General features: G+C 34.5%; 1 protein-coding gene across 2 annotated transcripts in view; it reads left to right on the plus strand.

Moving 5' to 3' along the window:
• Positions 1-15,063, plus strand: part of CUL2 (cullin 2) — an 85,336-nt gene that overhangs the window by 41,446 nt on the left and 28,827 nt on the right. For both annotated transcript variants that reach the window (XM_074324690.1, XM_019741741.2), the window contains exons 6-7: positions 2,711-2,793; positions 14,899-14,995. In XM_074324690.1, the coding sequence (XP_074180791.1) occupies positions 2,711-2,793; positions 14,899-14,995 (180 nt within the window). The remainder of the gene's footprint in view (positions 1-2,710; positions 2,794-14,898; positions 14,996-15,063) is intronic.

Raw genomic sequence — 15,063 nt, forward strand, 5'->3', positions numbered from 1 at the left:
TGATCTTTTTTTTTTTTTTTTTTGTCTTAAAGAAGTCCCTCTAAGATTTCTTGTAATACTGATTTGGTGGTGATGAACTCCTTTAACTTTTTCTTGTCTGGGAAGTTCTTTATCTGTCCTTTGATTCTAAATGACAGCCTTGCTGGGTAGAGTAGTCTTGGTTGTAGGTCCATGCTTTTCCTCACTTTGAATATTTCAGTCCATCCCATCTGACCTGCAAAGTTTCTGTTGAGAAATCAGCTGACAGTCTTATGGGAACTCTCTTGTAGGTAACTAACTGCTTTTCTCTTGCTGCTTTTAAGATTCTTTCATTAACTTTTGGCATTTTAATTGTGACGTACGTGTCTTATTGTGGGCCGGTATGGGTTCATCTTGTTTGGGACTCTGTACTTCTTGGGCTAATATGTCTAATTATTTCACCAGGTTAGGGAAGTATTTTATCATTATTTTTTCAAATAGATTTTCAATTCCTTGCTCTCACTGTTCTTCTGGTACCCAAGATGCGAATGTTGGTATGCTTGATATTTTCCCAGAGGCCTCTTAAAATATCCTTATTTATTTTTATTTTTTTCTTTTTGCTATTCTGATTGGATGTTTTCTGCTACTTATCTCTAAATCGCTCAGATATGGCGGCTGCCTAAGTCTGCATGCTGGGAGGGGGTGGGCTCAACAAAGAAACTATGGCTTCTGCCAGCACTTCTCTGTGGGAGAAAGCTGCTCCTCCAGCCCTTGGCGTGAAGCCAGGCAATTCCATTCCTCTCTGTATGTCCCCGGTGCCTTTCTAGCTGCTGCCCCTGCACTGGAGCTCAGAGTGAGTGTGTCCATCAGCAAGTAAATCTGTGCGCAGGCCCTTTAAAAGGAGCGCCTGGGACTCCAGCCACCTTCAGTCTCACTCAGCTACAATCTCCGCAGGTTTTCACAGCCAGAAGTTATGGGGACTTCTCTCCCTGGCACTGAATCCCTGGGCTGGGGAGCCTGGTGTGGGGCTGGGACCACTTGCTCCTTAGGGGAGACCTCTGCTTCCAAGATATCCCTCCTGATTTTTTAACTGCCATACACGTTACTTCGCCCCTCCCCCGGCCTTAAAGTGACTCCTGTATATCATTAGTTGTAGGACTTCTTTCCAGCTAGACTGCAGATGATTCTCAATGATGGTTGTTCTGTAGTTTAGTTGTAATTTTGATGTTGTAGGAGGAGGCAAGCACAGCGCTTACCTTCTCTACCATCTTGACCAGAAATCCATAACGAGTATTATTTTAATAATTAAATGAATGGTAGATGAATGGATGATAGAAGGTTAATCTTTCTGCCATGTGACAAAGCTCATAAAAAATATTTAGAAATGTTGAGACTCTTGTTAAAAAATGCAAAGGACATAGACTTAAAAGAGAGCCTAAAAGATAGTAAATACAAATTTATAGATGTAACAAATTTGTTTTAACTTTAAAAAGCAATTAAATTCAGAGTAAAACAATAAAGTGTAAGTTCAAGTAATTCACTCAAATTTTTGAAGTACAGTGCAAATTTAAATGTGGAAAATTATATAATGCCGATATGATTGTGAAAGAAATACTCTAGTATAATATTTATTCATGTAGTATGTATTTATTGAGTAGCCTGACATTGTGGATACCGTGGTGAACAGATAGATATAAAGTCCCCGTCCTCATGAGGAAGCAGATGCTAAATTACTAATTTTAAATTGTAATGAGTATTGATGAAGGAAATAAACAGCTAAGATGCAGCATTAGTAGAAATTTAAATTAAAATAATCCTTTTAGAAAGAAATTTTTCATTGTCTTTCAGTAGACTTTAAAATGTTCACCAAAGGATGCATACAAGAATTACCAGCATTTTTCTCAGTAGCACAAAACTGGAATCATAAACACATGTCATCAGCAGTAGAAAGGAAAAATAAATCATGGTGAAATGTATATAGTATACAACAGGATACTATGTAGCAATGTCAATGAATGAACAACATTTATGTCTTTAAATTTGTATGGATTTCAGTAATATACTTAAAATTTTTAAAATACATACAAAAGTATTATATTATCAAATGTGATTACGTTATCAAAGCCAGAAATTTTCAACTTCAAAAATATATGGGGATACCTACACATTTGGTAGAATTATAAGAAAGCAAATGATGTAACACAAAATTTAGGACAGCAAAATCTCGAGGGGAAAGGAGGACAACATTTGGGGCAAGGGTAATGGTGAACCCCTATTTCCTAAACTGGGTGGTGAATATAGAGTGTTTTATTTCATTGTTCTTTAAATTCACTTACCCTTTTATGTTTGTATGAAAGCCTTCATAATTTAAAAAAAATCAGCTAACAGCCAAATCGTATTATTTTATTTAATATAACTCCTTGTTTCTATTACAATCTTGGCATCTATAGTCCCTCCATAATACTGGGTATTTAATAATCAAAATAAGGTTTTATAAAAGTAAATTATTTCTGTAAGATTTTTCAACTAACCAGAAAACTTTAACTCTGTTTTTGTACATGTCTGATATGAGGGTCATTGTCATTTTAAATTACGAATTAATTTTTCTTAATGTTTATTCAATTTTCATTTGAATTTTAAAATATTAGTTATAAATACTTCTTTTGATGAGTATTTTTAAAAAATCTTGAATGTTAAAACAAATACTAATACTGAGTAATTCAGCCTTGATGATTTTTATTTTTCCTGGCAGCTAGCATTAGATATGTGGAGGAAATTGATGGTTGAACCACTTCAGACCATCCTTATCCGAATGCTGCTTCGAGAAATCAAAAAGTAAGTTTTGACATTTATCTTCTTCAGTCAGTTCTAATTTGCTGTTTAATATGGTTTAAAATAGTGTTCAGTTGCTTGGCTGTTGACTGGACATAGACCTCATTTTACGGTAATGAACCTCATTTTCCATCTTAATGCCAATATTTGAAATTTGTTTTATAATTTTGGGGCACAGGTCTTTGGTCTTTACTTATAGCTTAAACATGCTTAATAACTGAATAAGTACCTGAAGGAAGTGACTTGTTTTACACACCTCCCAGGCATTGCTGAATTGTTTGAGCACATTCTCTCAGTTTAAATCCTGATGAGGATAACCTATTCAAAGCAGATTATTCTAGTTAGTTGGTTACCTTTTAGCCCCAGTGTTAAATCAGCAACTTGCCCATTATTGTGAGGTAAATTTATGGGAAAATGGCTTCCCACTCTACTCATGGCCCAGAGTGGTTGACTTTTTACTTAATTGCTGTGTGAATAGAGTTTGGGACAAAGCACATTTTCCTGTGGAGTCCAGAATAGAATATTCCTTGTGTCAGCTCTGGCCTGAAAGATTCTTACTAATCTTTGGAGAATCTAAAGCACTAAATCCGCTTTGGAGAATGAAAAGCACCAACAGTCAGTCATGCAGATGTGTGTATATTAAATTTCCGGCTACTGGAACTGATGTTAAAGGAATTATCTAGTCCTGTGAATTGCAGTGTGATAATGGCCATTCCATCTGAATCTGCTTTCTTTAAAAAGACCCAAATACGGATTTTTTTTTTTAAATTGAGGAATACTGTGTTTTTCCAGGACCCATCAGCTCCAAGTCAAGTCATCGTTTTCAAACCAATCTAGTTGTGGAGGGTGCAGCTCACTGGCCCATGTGGGAATCAAGCCGGCAACCTTGGTGTTATGAGCACTGTGCTCTACCAGAATTTGTTTTTATATGAGGAAAAAGGGCAAAGCATTGTTATTACTGTGGGGATCCTAGTAGGAAATAAGGGGTTAAAAAAAAAAGCCACAAACGAGGATAAGAGAATATTTTAAAGTTTAATGCTAATACCAAATAGAAATAAATGGTAGCAATTAGTAACTTGGTTTAGAAAAATTATTACCTTTTTAGTGATTCCACTGTTTCCAAAGACAGCACGATGGAGAGAAAAGGCAATAGTGAAGCCGTAGGGTGGGACAACTTTTTCCTTTCTCTTTTCTCTGCTAAACTATGATTAACAAAAAGAACACTCCTAACAAGATTTGTGGGTCCGAATATAATCTCTTTTGCTAAGAAATACTAACTTTTTTCTTGACTTGGAATTCAGCTATTTTGCATTAAGAATGTAATAAAAATATTGTTATAATTTTCTAAATGTACTTTTACGAAATGCCTCTTTTAGTATAATTGTGTCTAAATCTAGTAAATTTTTCTTAAGTGTGATTGTTAGCTTGTTAAAAATGAATTCAATGAAAAATTAAAATCTAACTGTATAAAAATAATAGAACCGTAGTATATTAATTCTGGAAATGACAAGAGATGTGGTCTCTGTTTGGCCAACTTGTCTTAGTTTGTTGTTATAATCAGCTTCCATTAAAGTATTGTTTGACATACTTTACTAATATTTTATTTGTTTTTCACGTGTGCTCTGTTAGATAGGCATTATCCCACATTTTACAGCTAAAGAAACTAAGGCTTAATAGTAATCATTAAATATGGGAACTATGTGCTATGTGCCAAGCAGCGTTCTAAGAGCTTTACATACATTATTTCATATAATCCTCACAACCCTAGAAGGTTGGTACTACTTACCATTTTACAAATAAAGAAATCGGTGGTGATGCTCTAACAAGGCTGATTTTATTCCAGCCCCATCTTCTTAATTCCAAGCATTTAAACCTAGGTTTTTCTAATTCTAAATCCATTATGCCTGTCTTTTTAATCCACAGAGTATTTCTTCCACTCCGAACTCCAATACTTTAGCTTAATGATGAATACATGTTAGTTTTATGGTGCTTTAAGTATTCTAGTGTTTTCACACATACGTCTTTCTTTGATCTTAAGAAGGCATAGCAAATTTTACTTATAAATAAGTAAATTGAACTTCGACAAGGAAAAATGATTTATTGAACTTGATATAGCTAAGGAAAGAGACTCCATGCCTTTAAACTTCCAGTTTGGGTCTTTCCACTGCATTGCTTTAACATCTATTTACCCATTGTCATTTGAGCTAATAGGGCCAGGTATCATAACTTCCATTACATGGAGGAGTGACTGTGGTAGATACTCCCTATTTGTAATCTTGTCAGATCCTTATAACAGCATATGATGGTGAATATTATCATAGGCTCATTTTACAAATGAGGAAAGGAGGCTTGAGAGCATAAGTATCTTACTCGTGTCATAACTAGTACATGGCAGAATGAGAATTAGAACTTAGGTCATTTTGGTCCTTAAATCTGTAGGTCATTTTGGTCCTTAAGTCTGTGTTCTTACCCATATAGCATGTATTCTTAAAAATCGTTTGCTTAAGTTGTATCTCACGCCTGCTACTAATAAGGAAATATTTTATTGTTGTACCTACAACTTCTTTGTGGAAAGAGCTCCACCAGACTTGCAGAATAAAATCTTTTTGGATATAGCAGAGGGTGTTGCGAATTTGATTTCCTATCAACTTATTCACAATTTCTTTTCCCAATATTCATCCCTGGGTTCCTTCATATTATCTACAAGTGTTTAAAGAACATTGCTATGTATTTGTGATTTCTCAGATCTGGCCACTGAAAATCAAGTTTACACAGGCAATGTTTAAAAGTGTTACCTTTCTACAAAAAAAAAAATTATTGAAAGTACTATATACTGATTGTAGAAAATTAAAAATATATACAGAACTTTAAAAAGAGAAAAGTAAAAGGCCTTTTACTTTTCCTCCATTACCTTCAGTTCTATTATTTAAAGGAAATCACTATTAAGGATTTAAAGAGTTTTCAAATAGCAATTTTCTGTGCATTTAAGATTGTATTGTGCACATACACAGAGGGTGCCAAAAACATGTATACACATTTTAAGAAAGGAAAACTATTAAAATTGTAATACTCAGTATACACTGATAACAAAAGATGAATACAAGTCATGTGTATACATGTTTTTGGCACCCCCGGTATGTACATGTACCTATATTTATGTCTGCCTACATACATATATTACATATACTCTTACCCACACATACATATGTGCATGCATTTGAGTGGCTTTTTGAAAGCCTAGATATCTGGGTCCCCACCTATATCCACTGAATTATACTCCAGGGAGAGTAGGATCTCTGTTTTGACAAAGCTCCCCAGATAATATTTATGCGTCTAGTCCAGAAGTGCTGTTCGACGCTAAATAATATTCCCTTCACTTATTCTATTCAACTTTTATTGGAGTGCTTCCTATTTTCCTTTGGATTTTTTTATTACATAAGTATTAAAAACACTGAAAAATATATTCTTCTTAAAAGGTACAACAGATTAGTGGTTGGTGTGAGAAAATAAAATGGTAGTATGAAGGGTATTTTTTATAGTGATGAAATAGTTTTATATCTTGAATCTGGTGGTAGCGACGTGAATCTAGACATGTGGTAAAATTGCATAGAACCACACACATACAAACATACACAAGCGATTGTGTATAAAAACTGGTGAAATCTGCATAAGATCTATAGTTTGTACCAAGGACGATTTCCTCATTTTGATATTTTATCATAGTTGTGTAAGATGTTACAATTGGAGAAAACTATGTGAAGGGTACACAGGACTGCTCTATATTACTTTTGAAACTTCCTGTGAGTCTGTATTTTACAATTAAAAAATGTTTTTTAAAAGTTTAAACAGCACATAAAACGTGAGCATCCCTGCTTTCTTTTCTTCCTTTTACCTAAGATTTCCTTTTCTCTCTTCATAAGTAACTACTGAAAATAGTTTGGTTGTACTTTAATATTTGTTTAAGTACAGTGATTTTCATCCTTTTGGGGGGAATCTTTATATTCCTTTAAGAAGTTGATAGAGATGTGGAGCCTCCCCACATAAAAATACTTGGAAAAGTTTTTATTCATTTTGAAATTATAACTCAACAGCAAGACGCTCATGACTTAAGCATCCTTTCTGTTTTGCATGTGAACATCATAAACAACGGAAAGAGTTAAGTGACAGTTGGGAAAAATATTTGTGACTTCACAGCTCCATACTTTTTTTCCCCTTCTGCCTCAATGTGGGTTCAAGCCGTTGTTTCTCAGTCTAGTTGTGTAGGACACAGCTCCCTGGCTCATGCTGGTATTATGAGCCTTGTGTTGCCCCCCCACCCCCACCCCCACTGAGGCAGTCGGTCACCGGTCAGCTGAGCACGGTGCTCCAACCACCTGAGCCACTGGGCCGGTCCCACAGCTCCATATTTTTAATTCTTCTACCTTTCCCACTGTTCTGACATCAGACGGGCACCAAAGTTTTCTACAAGTGTGGCTCCACTTCACAACCTTCTTCTGTTCCATTTGTTAATCTATCATTGTGTCAGAGCTTCACTGTTTTTATTATTATAACTTAGTAAGTCTTGATATCTGGTAAAACAGGTTTGCCATCCAGAAGTGTTCTTGCTGTTCTTTTGCCCTTTTTTCATATGCATATTATAATCACCTTTTTTTAGAGGTGATTATAAGTTACCTTTAAAATTTTTTTTCTGTGGTATTGATATGGAATTGAAAATCTGTAAGTTAGTTTGGAGAGAATTTACATCTTCACTGTATTAAATCTTCCTATCCATGAACATAGTAATTGTATTATTCCTTCTTTATAGCTCCTAATACATTTTTATAACTTTATCTGTAAAGGGCCAGCAGACTTTTTGTTAGATTTATTTAGAGCTATTGATATTCTTTGATATTATTACAAAAAATATGTTCTATATAATTACCTGTTCTATTTTTTTCTGCTAGTATATAGAAATACAACTGACTCATATATAAATCTTATATTCAGCCCCCTTGTTAAATTCCATCATTTCTAATAATTTGCACCTATTTTTGTGTTTTCTATGTAAGCTATCATAATCTGTAAAAAAGTATAGTTTTGTTTCCTCCTTTCCTGTGTTTGTGGGTCTGTGTGCATCTGTATGCACACGTCACTGGCTAGGACCTCCAATGCAATGTTGAAGGGAAGTCATGGATAATGAGCATCTTTGTCTCATTCCTTTTTTCAGAGGTTACATTTCCCCATTTAAGGTGATGATTTCTCTAGTTTTTTTAAATAGATAGTCTTTATCAGAATGATGAAATTAATTGGAAATGTTTGACTTTTATAAAATGACTTTTATATTTCTATTGAGGGGTGGCCAGTTAGCTCGGTTGGTTAGTGTGGTGCTGATAACACCAAGGTTGCCGCTTCGATCCCTGCATAGGCCACTTGAGCTGCGCCCCCCACCCCTTGAAAAAAGTGATTAATATTTCTATTGAGTGATTATATGTTTTTTCTATTAATCTGTTCATATGAATTACATTTATGGGTTTTTATAATACTAAATTATCCTTGAATAACTGGTATAAAACCCAGGTTGGTTTTTGACTATTATAATTTCTACACATTGTTGCATTTGATTCTGCTTGCATTTTATTTATAATTATGCATCTATGTTCATGAGTGGAGTGGGCCTGTTATTCTTTCTCACATAAGGCTCATCCTTATAAGATGAATTAGAGGGTATTTCCTCTTTTCCTTTTGGATAAAAGAGCTTATTTAAAATTTGGATGATCAATTTTTGACTATTTAGTAAAACTCCCTGCAAAACCACATGTGTGTAGTGTTTCTTTGTAAGAAGATTTTTTTTAATATATGATTTTTTAACATTCGTGCAGTATTTTCAATAGCCTTAAGACTAGTCCAACTCGGATTTCTTCTTAAATCAGTTGTGAATTATCTTTTCAAAATTGTTGGAAAGTCACTGTTGTCAGTATTCTCTTCAAAAAACTTTTTGTTTGAGGAAATTTTAGATTTACAGAAGAGTTGCAAAGCTAGTACAGAGAGTTCCTGTACACCCGTTACTCTGCTTCCCTGTCATCACCATCTTACAACCCATGGGATGTTTGTGAACATTGATTGGTACAATACTATTAGCTAAACTACAGATTTTATTTGCATTTCCCATTTTCACTGATGTCCTCATTCTGTCCCAGGGTCCAGTCCAAGTCTCAACAATGCAGTTAGCTGTCATGTCTCTCGTCTCCTTCACTTTGTGAGAATTTTTTAGTCTTTCCTTGCCTTTCTCATATGACCTTGACACTGTTTAAAAAGAGTAGTGGTCAGGTATTTTGTAGAATGTCTCTCAATTTTGGTTTGTCTGATTTTTCTTGTGATTAGACTGAGATAATGGATTTTTGGGAAGAATGCCACAAGGTGATGTGCCCTTCTCATCATCTAATATCAAGACTAAAAGATATCAACATGACTTTTTACTCGTGATGTTAACGTTGATTACTTGGTTAATGTATTGTTTTCTTTTCAATCCCCATGTGGAATAATGTCTTCATTCTTGTTTCCCCCTTAATCCACCATCTTGGACCGTCAATGTCTTCATTCTTAATATTGCTTATTTGGATCTTTCTTTTCTTGATCACTTTTTTTTTTTAAGTGAGTTGTGTATTTTGTTGGATTTTTCTAAGAACCAACTTTGGTCTTAGTTGCTCTTTCCTATTGTATCTTTTTTTCTCTTTCATTATTCTGCTCTTATATTTCTTTTCTGTCCTTGTTCTGGAAGACAAGAATGTTTTTTGATTGGGCTGGAATGAGTGCAGAATCCTTGGAGAGGGAAAGACTTTAAAGTCTTTAACCAAGTTATTCTTTTTGCTGTAACCTGACATATTCATTCACAGAGTGATTATACAGTGTGGAGGTTGAGACAGGGTTTTTAAGATGAGACTGTAGCTTTCTTTTACAGTGAATAGAATTCCTGATATTTAAAAAAATTGTTTTCTATGTGGTAATCTCAGTTAAAGGAAATAAAGAAAATAATTAGCATATTGTAGGGCTGTGTAGAGCTCTATTAATCATTTTGACAAACATTTAAGAATAACAATAAGAAACAGTAGTTGAATAACTCTAGCCATTACTTCCTACTCCAAGTAGTGAAATTTTAAGAGAGAAATTAAGGAGTAAGAAGCAAAATGAAGTTAAAATTGATTGAAAAATTACAAGTTTTTGAAATACCAGAGTGGAGTAATTTGTTCCTCAGGAGTATCTTTACGCACTGCTGTGATATGGCTGCCAGCTATTTTTCGTTTGATACCCAAAGAATTTTGTCCCTATAGTAAATCAGGCTACTAAAAGGAAGTGTTAAAAACAGGTTCTTACATAAAGCGTGTCAACTCAGTATTTTGGCAGTTGCTAATGGATGCAATTAACTTATATCTACTTTTCTTTAAATCTGCAGTATATTTATTAGGTTTTTTTGGGTAGAAGCAAGTTTTATTTTACCCTTGGGGGTTATGCTATTTTACTTTCCCAGGACTGATTGCAGAAGCTTGACACAATATTTATAAATATATTCAGAAAAATGATTCTCAACCTTCAGGGCATTTTTTATTCTTTCTTGATTCCTTCGGTCTTGATTCCTGACCCCCACCTCTTTTTAAATTTTAAGCGACCCTCTTTGATTCATTTGTGTAAATAACAGATAGATTGTAAATCAGGGGATTCGCAACTCTTAACATACTCAATTACCTTAGTCAATTATTTTATTGGATTCCTTACCTGTAAAATAGGGGAAGATGGATCAGCTAATGTTTGGAGGCCCCTTTCAGCTCTAAATTTCTGTTTCCCAGTATATCGTCTTATGTGATGTCTACTTAGATTTAAATAAAAAACAAATACCATAAATAGGGGGGTGATGAAGCTTAATGTCATGTAGAATAATTATGATGCGAGGCTGGTAAATCGCCTAGAGCACTAGGAAAAGTATATAGAAAAAGATGAGAGGAAGTGGAGAAAAGTTTGTAGACAGTGTCAAGATTCAGAGGAGGAGAGACTAATGACGTGCCAGCAATCCTTGGTAGATAGACCTGGTTTTATTCCTGCTCAGATGGGTCTCTCTTAGTGCTAAAATTATTTAATGTAGTTTGACAGGTCTTTTTCATTATGGCCAATAGTTGCTAAAGGAATAGATGTGTCTTTTCCTAGTTCTTAAATACATTTAGTACTTAGTACATTGTTTGTACTTAGGTATTCAACATTTACTGGGTAATGCTACTTTAAAACTGTGTTCCAGCAGCTGTTTACATTTGTTGAGCCCTGGGATTCTTAAGCACTTGTCCTGTAGCTAAAATGCTTGCTTATGTCATGCAGATGGTTATCTGATACTCATAAATGATATTTATACTTATCAACTTCTTTTATTCAATTAAATATCTTGGTGATTTTTCTAGATTAGTACATAGAGATGTACCTCATTCTTTTTAAACTGCTATATACTATTTGGTATGGTTCAACCTCGTTTTATTTTTTATTTATTTTTATTAGTTTCAGATATACAAAAACTACGTAATAGACATTTACACCCCCCACAAAGTGATAACTTCCCCCAATCTACTACCCCTCTGATATCGTATATAGCTGTTACAATACCATTGACTATATTGCCTATGCTGTACTTCACCTCCCGGACTATATTGTGTGTGTGTGTGTGTGTGTGTGTGTATTGTGTATATGTACACACACACACAAACAGATACCCAGAGGGTGCCAAAAACATGTATACACATTTTAAGAAAGGAAAAACTGTATTAAAATTACGCTGATGGCAACCACTTTGAGCACCTCTTGTAATTGCAGAAGTCAAACGTGACTTGTATTTATGTTTTGTTATCGGTATATATTGAGTATTACAATTAATACAGTTTTTTTTTCCTTTCTTAAAATGTGTATACATGTTTTTGGCATCGTGTGTGTATGTGTGTGTGTGTGTGTGTGTGTGTTAGGTTGGTGCAAAAGTAATTGCAGTTTAAAAGCTTAAAAATAATTGCAAAAACCCCCAATTACTTTTGCATCAACCTAATATATATATAGTACACACACACACACACACACACACACACGGGGTGTGATCAAAAAGTACAGTGAATGTTTAAATAAAAACTATTTGTTATAGTAAAAGACACGTTGCCATGAATCCCCCTCAAAATACTACCCCTCGCTTTGAACACACTTATCCCATCATTCTTGCCACTTTCTGAAGCAGTTCTGGAAGTCCTCTTTCATGAATGTCTTTAGTTGCGCTGTCGTGGCTGCCTCTATGTCCTGAATCTATTCAAAACGTTTACCTTTCATGGTCATTTTGACTTTGGGGAAGAGCCAAAAGTCACACGGTGCCAGATCCCATGAATAAGATAGATGAGGACACATCGTAATGTTTTTATTTGACGGAAATTGCCATATACCAGAAGTGATGTGTGACATGGAGCCTTTTCATTATGATCACAAAATACAGTGAATGCTGCTGCCGAGTGCCGTACAACAGAAAGGCAGGCATCTTCAATATGGGAAGCAAAGCTTTGAATCATAGTAACAGTGTATGACAAGTTTCAGCTTGTTCGCTGCAGTCAGTCGGGTGTGAGCTACCGTTGAGAGAAGGTGTGTTTTAAAGTGTGTTGTAAATCATCCTCCATCATGATAACACTCCGTGCTACACATGGCTTCTGGTAAGGCAGTTTCTGTCAAATAACATTACGGTGTGTCCTCATCCACCTCATTCGGATCTGGCTCCATGTGACTTTTGGCTCTTCCCCAAAGTCAAAATGACCATGAAAGGTAAACGTTTTGAATTGATTCAGGACATCGAGGCAGCCACAAAAGCACAACTAAAGACATGAAAGAGGTCTTCCAGAACTGCTCCAGAAAGTGGAGAGAATGATGGGATAAGCATGTTCAAAGCGAGGGAAAATAGTTTCACGGGGATTGATGACAACATGTCATTTACTGTAATAAGTATTTTTTTATGTAAACATTCACCATATTGTTTGATCATACCTCATATGTATATATTAATGTAGCCAGAACTCAAACTCAGGCAGTCTGACTCCAAAATCCTGGTCTTAAGGACTAAACTTTCCTATTAGTCTCCATTATCCCAGATGAGTTGTTTTATTCTCTTGGGAATTTCATTATGATTGTTGTAAGCATTTTCCACATGGTTCTATTAAGACAAATAATAAGTCATATTTCTAAAAATTCTTCATATTCTTTTCTCAAGGCTCATCTCTTGGGACCACTGTTCTTAGATGAGACCAGAGTTTATTCAGATGACCAGTTTAGTCAGTGCTTTTGTATATTACTAACTTTCTATCATTTCACAGTTTATTTTCATTATCTGTCAGCCTAATAGCAATGCAATATATTTATAACAATTTTGTATAGTACTTTTTGTGCAGCTGTAAAGATATATGATGATCTTAAAGATTGAATAATTAATTATGCTTAAGAGTTTCTGAGTTCAGATGTTATTCTTATAGGGAGGACAACTTAGTTATTAAGCTCTAGGAATATCAATGTTTTTTCTAGGCAGCACCTTACCTGAATCCAGCTTATCTGGGCCTTTTGGGATCAGAATCAAATGTCAAGAGTGCTGAGAATAGCAGGAGTGGAACTTTTCCTGGTGCTGAACAGGGACAATAGGATTTGGTCATGAAAAAAATTTTAGGTAACCTGATTTTCCACATATTCAGATTTCTCATTCTTGACTGATTTTCATTTGGTCCTAGGCAAAGTTAAAAGGAAAACAAATGATGTGTTCCAAATAGATATGATAGGTTAGATCATTATTTCACCAGATTTAATTTGGGCTTAAACGGGAGCTAATGAAGGTGAGCAGAAGAAGTGAGCTCACTGTGTGACCTTGTATGAACTCACTGTTCTTATTAGTAATATCAAAACGTAAACTTTGTATCTATGATTCTGTGACTGACAGAATTACTGTAGCCATATTAATTCATGTACAAAAAGCTTTTCCCTGAATATCTAGATATTTAAAGGAAGAATGAAAGAGGATTAGAGGGATGCAGAGGCAGGGAGGGATACTAGTGTATTTAAGGTAATTGCCTCAATACTTTGCTTAACTGTTACAAAATCTTTATATCCTATTATGAAGAAAAAAAGAGGCTTTTACTAGGGAATGATGGTATTATATTTTCTGTTGCTCTCTTTGTAAAATAATTCAAAAAAAACATTCTAAAGTGAGGTGGCAAATTGTCAGTAGAAAGGTAAACCTTTGACTATATAATGGTTTGAACTGAACATTAATACTAGAGTCAGAAACTCCCAGTTTAGAGCCAGACTGTTTTACTGTAGCTTTAGGCAAATGTGTTTTCTATTTCATTTTCCTGTTTCTGTAATTATTTGCCTACATTTTTAAAGTCATGGTTAAGACTTCCATCACAGAGTAGTGCCCTGAGTAAATAGGAACTTAGCAAATGTCAGATGAGTAATTGAGATGATTTTAGATCCCTTCGCAACTGTAAAGGAATATAGAAATACTAAAACATGTCTCACTGAACTAAATAGAGAAAGACCTTTGTGCTTGAATGAGTAGCATCTCAGCAGCTCTAGAAGATCTAGAAAGAAAACGCAGCTATTAGTCATTTCAGTGAGTGATATGTTCTACAGTGTGTACCTCTGAGGAATGTATACCATCAGATTACTGTAGGCGTACTTGTCATGGTTCAAAGACTGAATTCTCAGACCAAATCCTCAAATAATAGAGTTTGTGGTAGTTAATTTAAAATATTCTTAACCACCAGTATTAATGTCTTGAATTGATGGGCTCATATCTGCTCTAAAATGAAAGTATCATCTTAGTATAAACAGAGTATGTTTAATTTTACAATCAAGGCTTCTTTTTTATTTATTGAAGTGACATCTAATGTGTACATTAAATATCAAATACTAATTCAGCTATGATATGAAACAATTATTTTTAAGGATCATGCATGCATTGACCTTTAAAATGCTTTATAATTTGATTAGAACAATAGAATAAACAGTCATATTTTGGCATACTTTGGTATATTTCCATAAATAATTTGTGTTCTCAAGAATATTTTGTGTTATACCTTATTTTAGTGATCGTGGTGGAGAAGACCCAAACCAGAAAGTAATCCATGGGGTTATTAACTCCTTTGTTCATGTTGAACAGTATAAGAAAAAATTCCCCTTAAAGGTAAAAAGCCTCCTTTAAAAACATGAATAATCAGACTTTTAATTTCTTAAATTGTTTTAATTTTTTCA

This window comes from Rhinolophus sinicus, linkage group LG02 (assembly GCF_036562045.2).
Source record: "Rhinolophus sinicus isolate RSC01 linkage group LG02, ASM3656204v1, whole genome shotgun sequence".
Taxonomy (NCBI): Eukaryota; Metazoa; Chordata; class Mammalia; order Chiroptera; family Rhinolophidae; genus Rhinolophus; species Rhinolophus sinicus.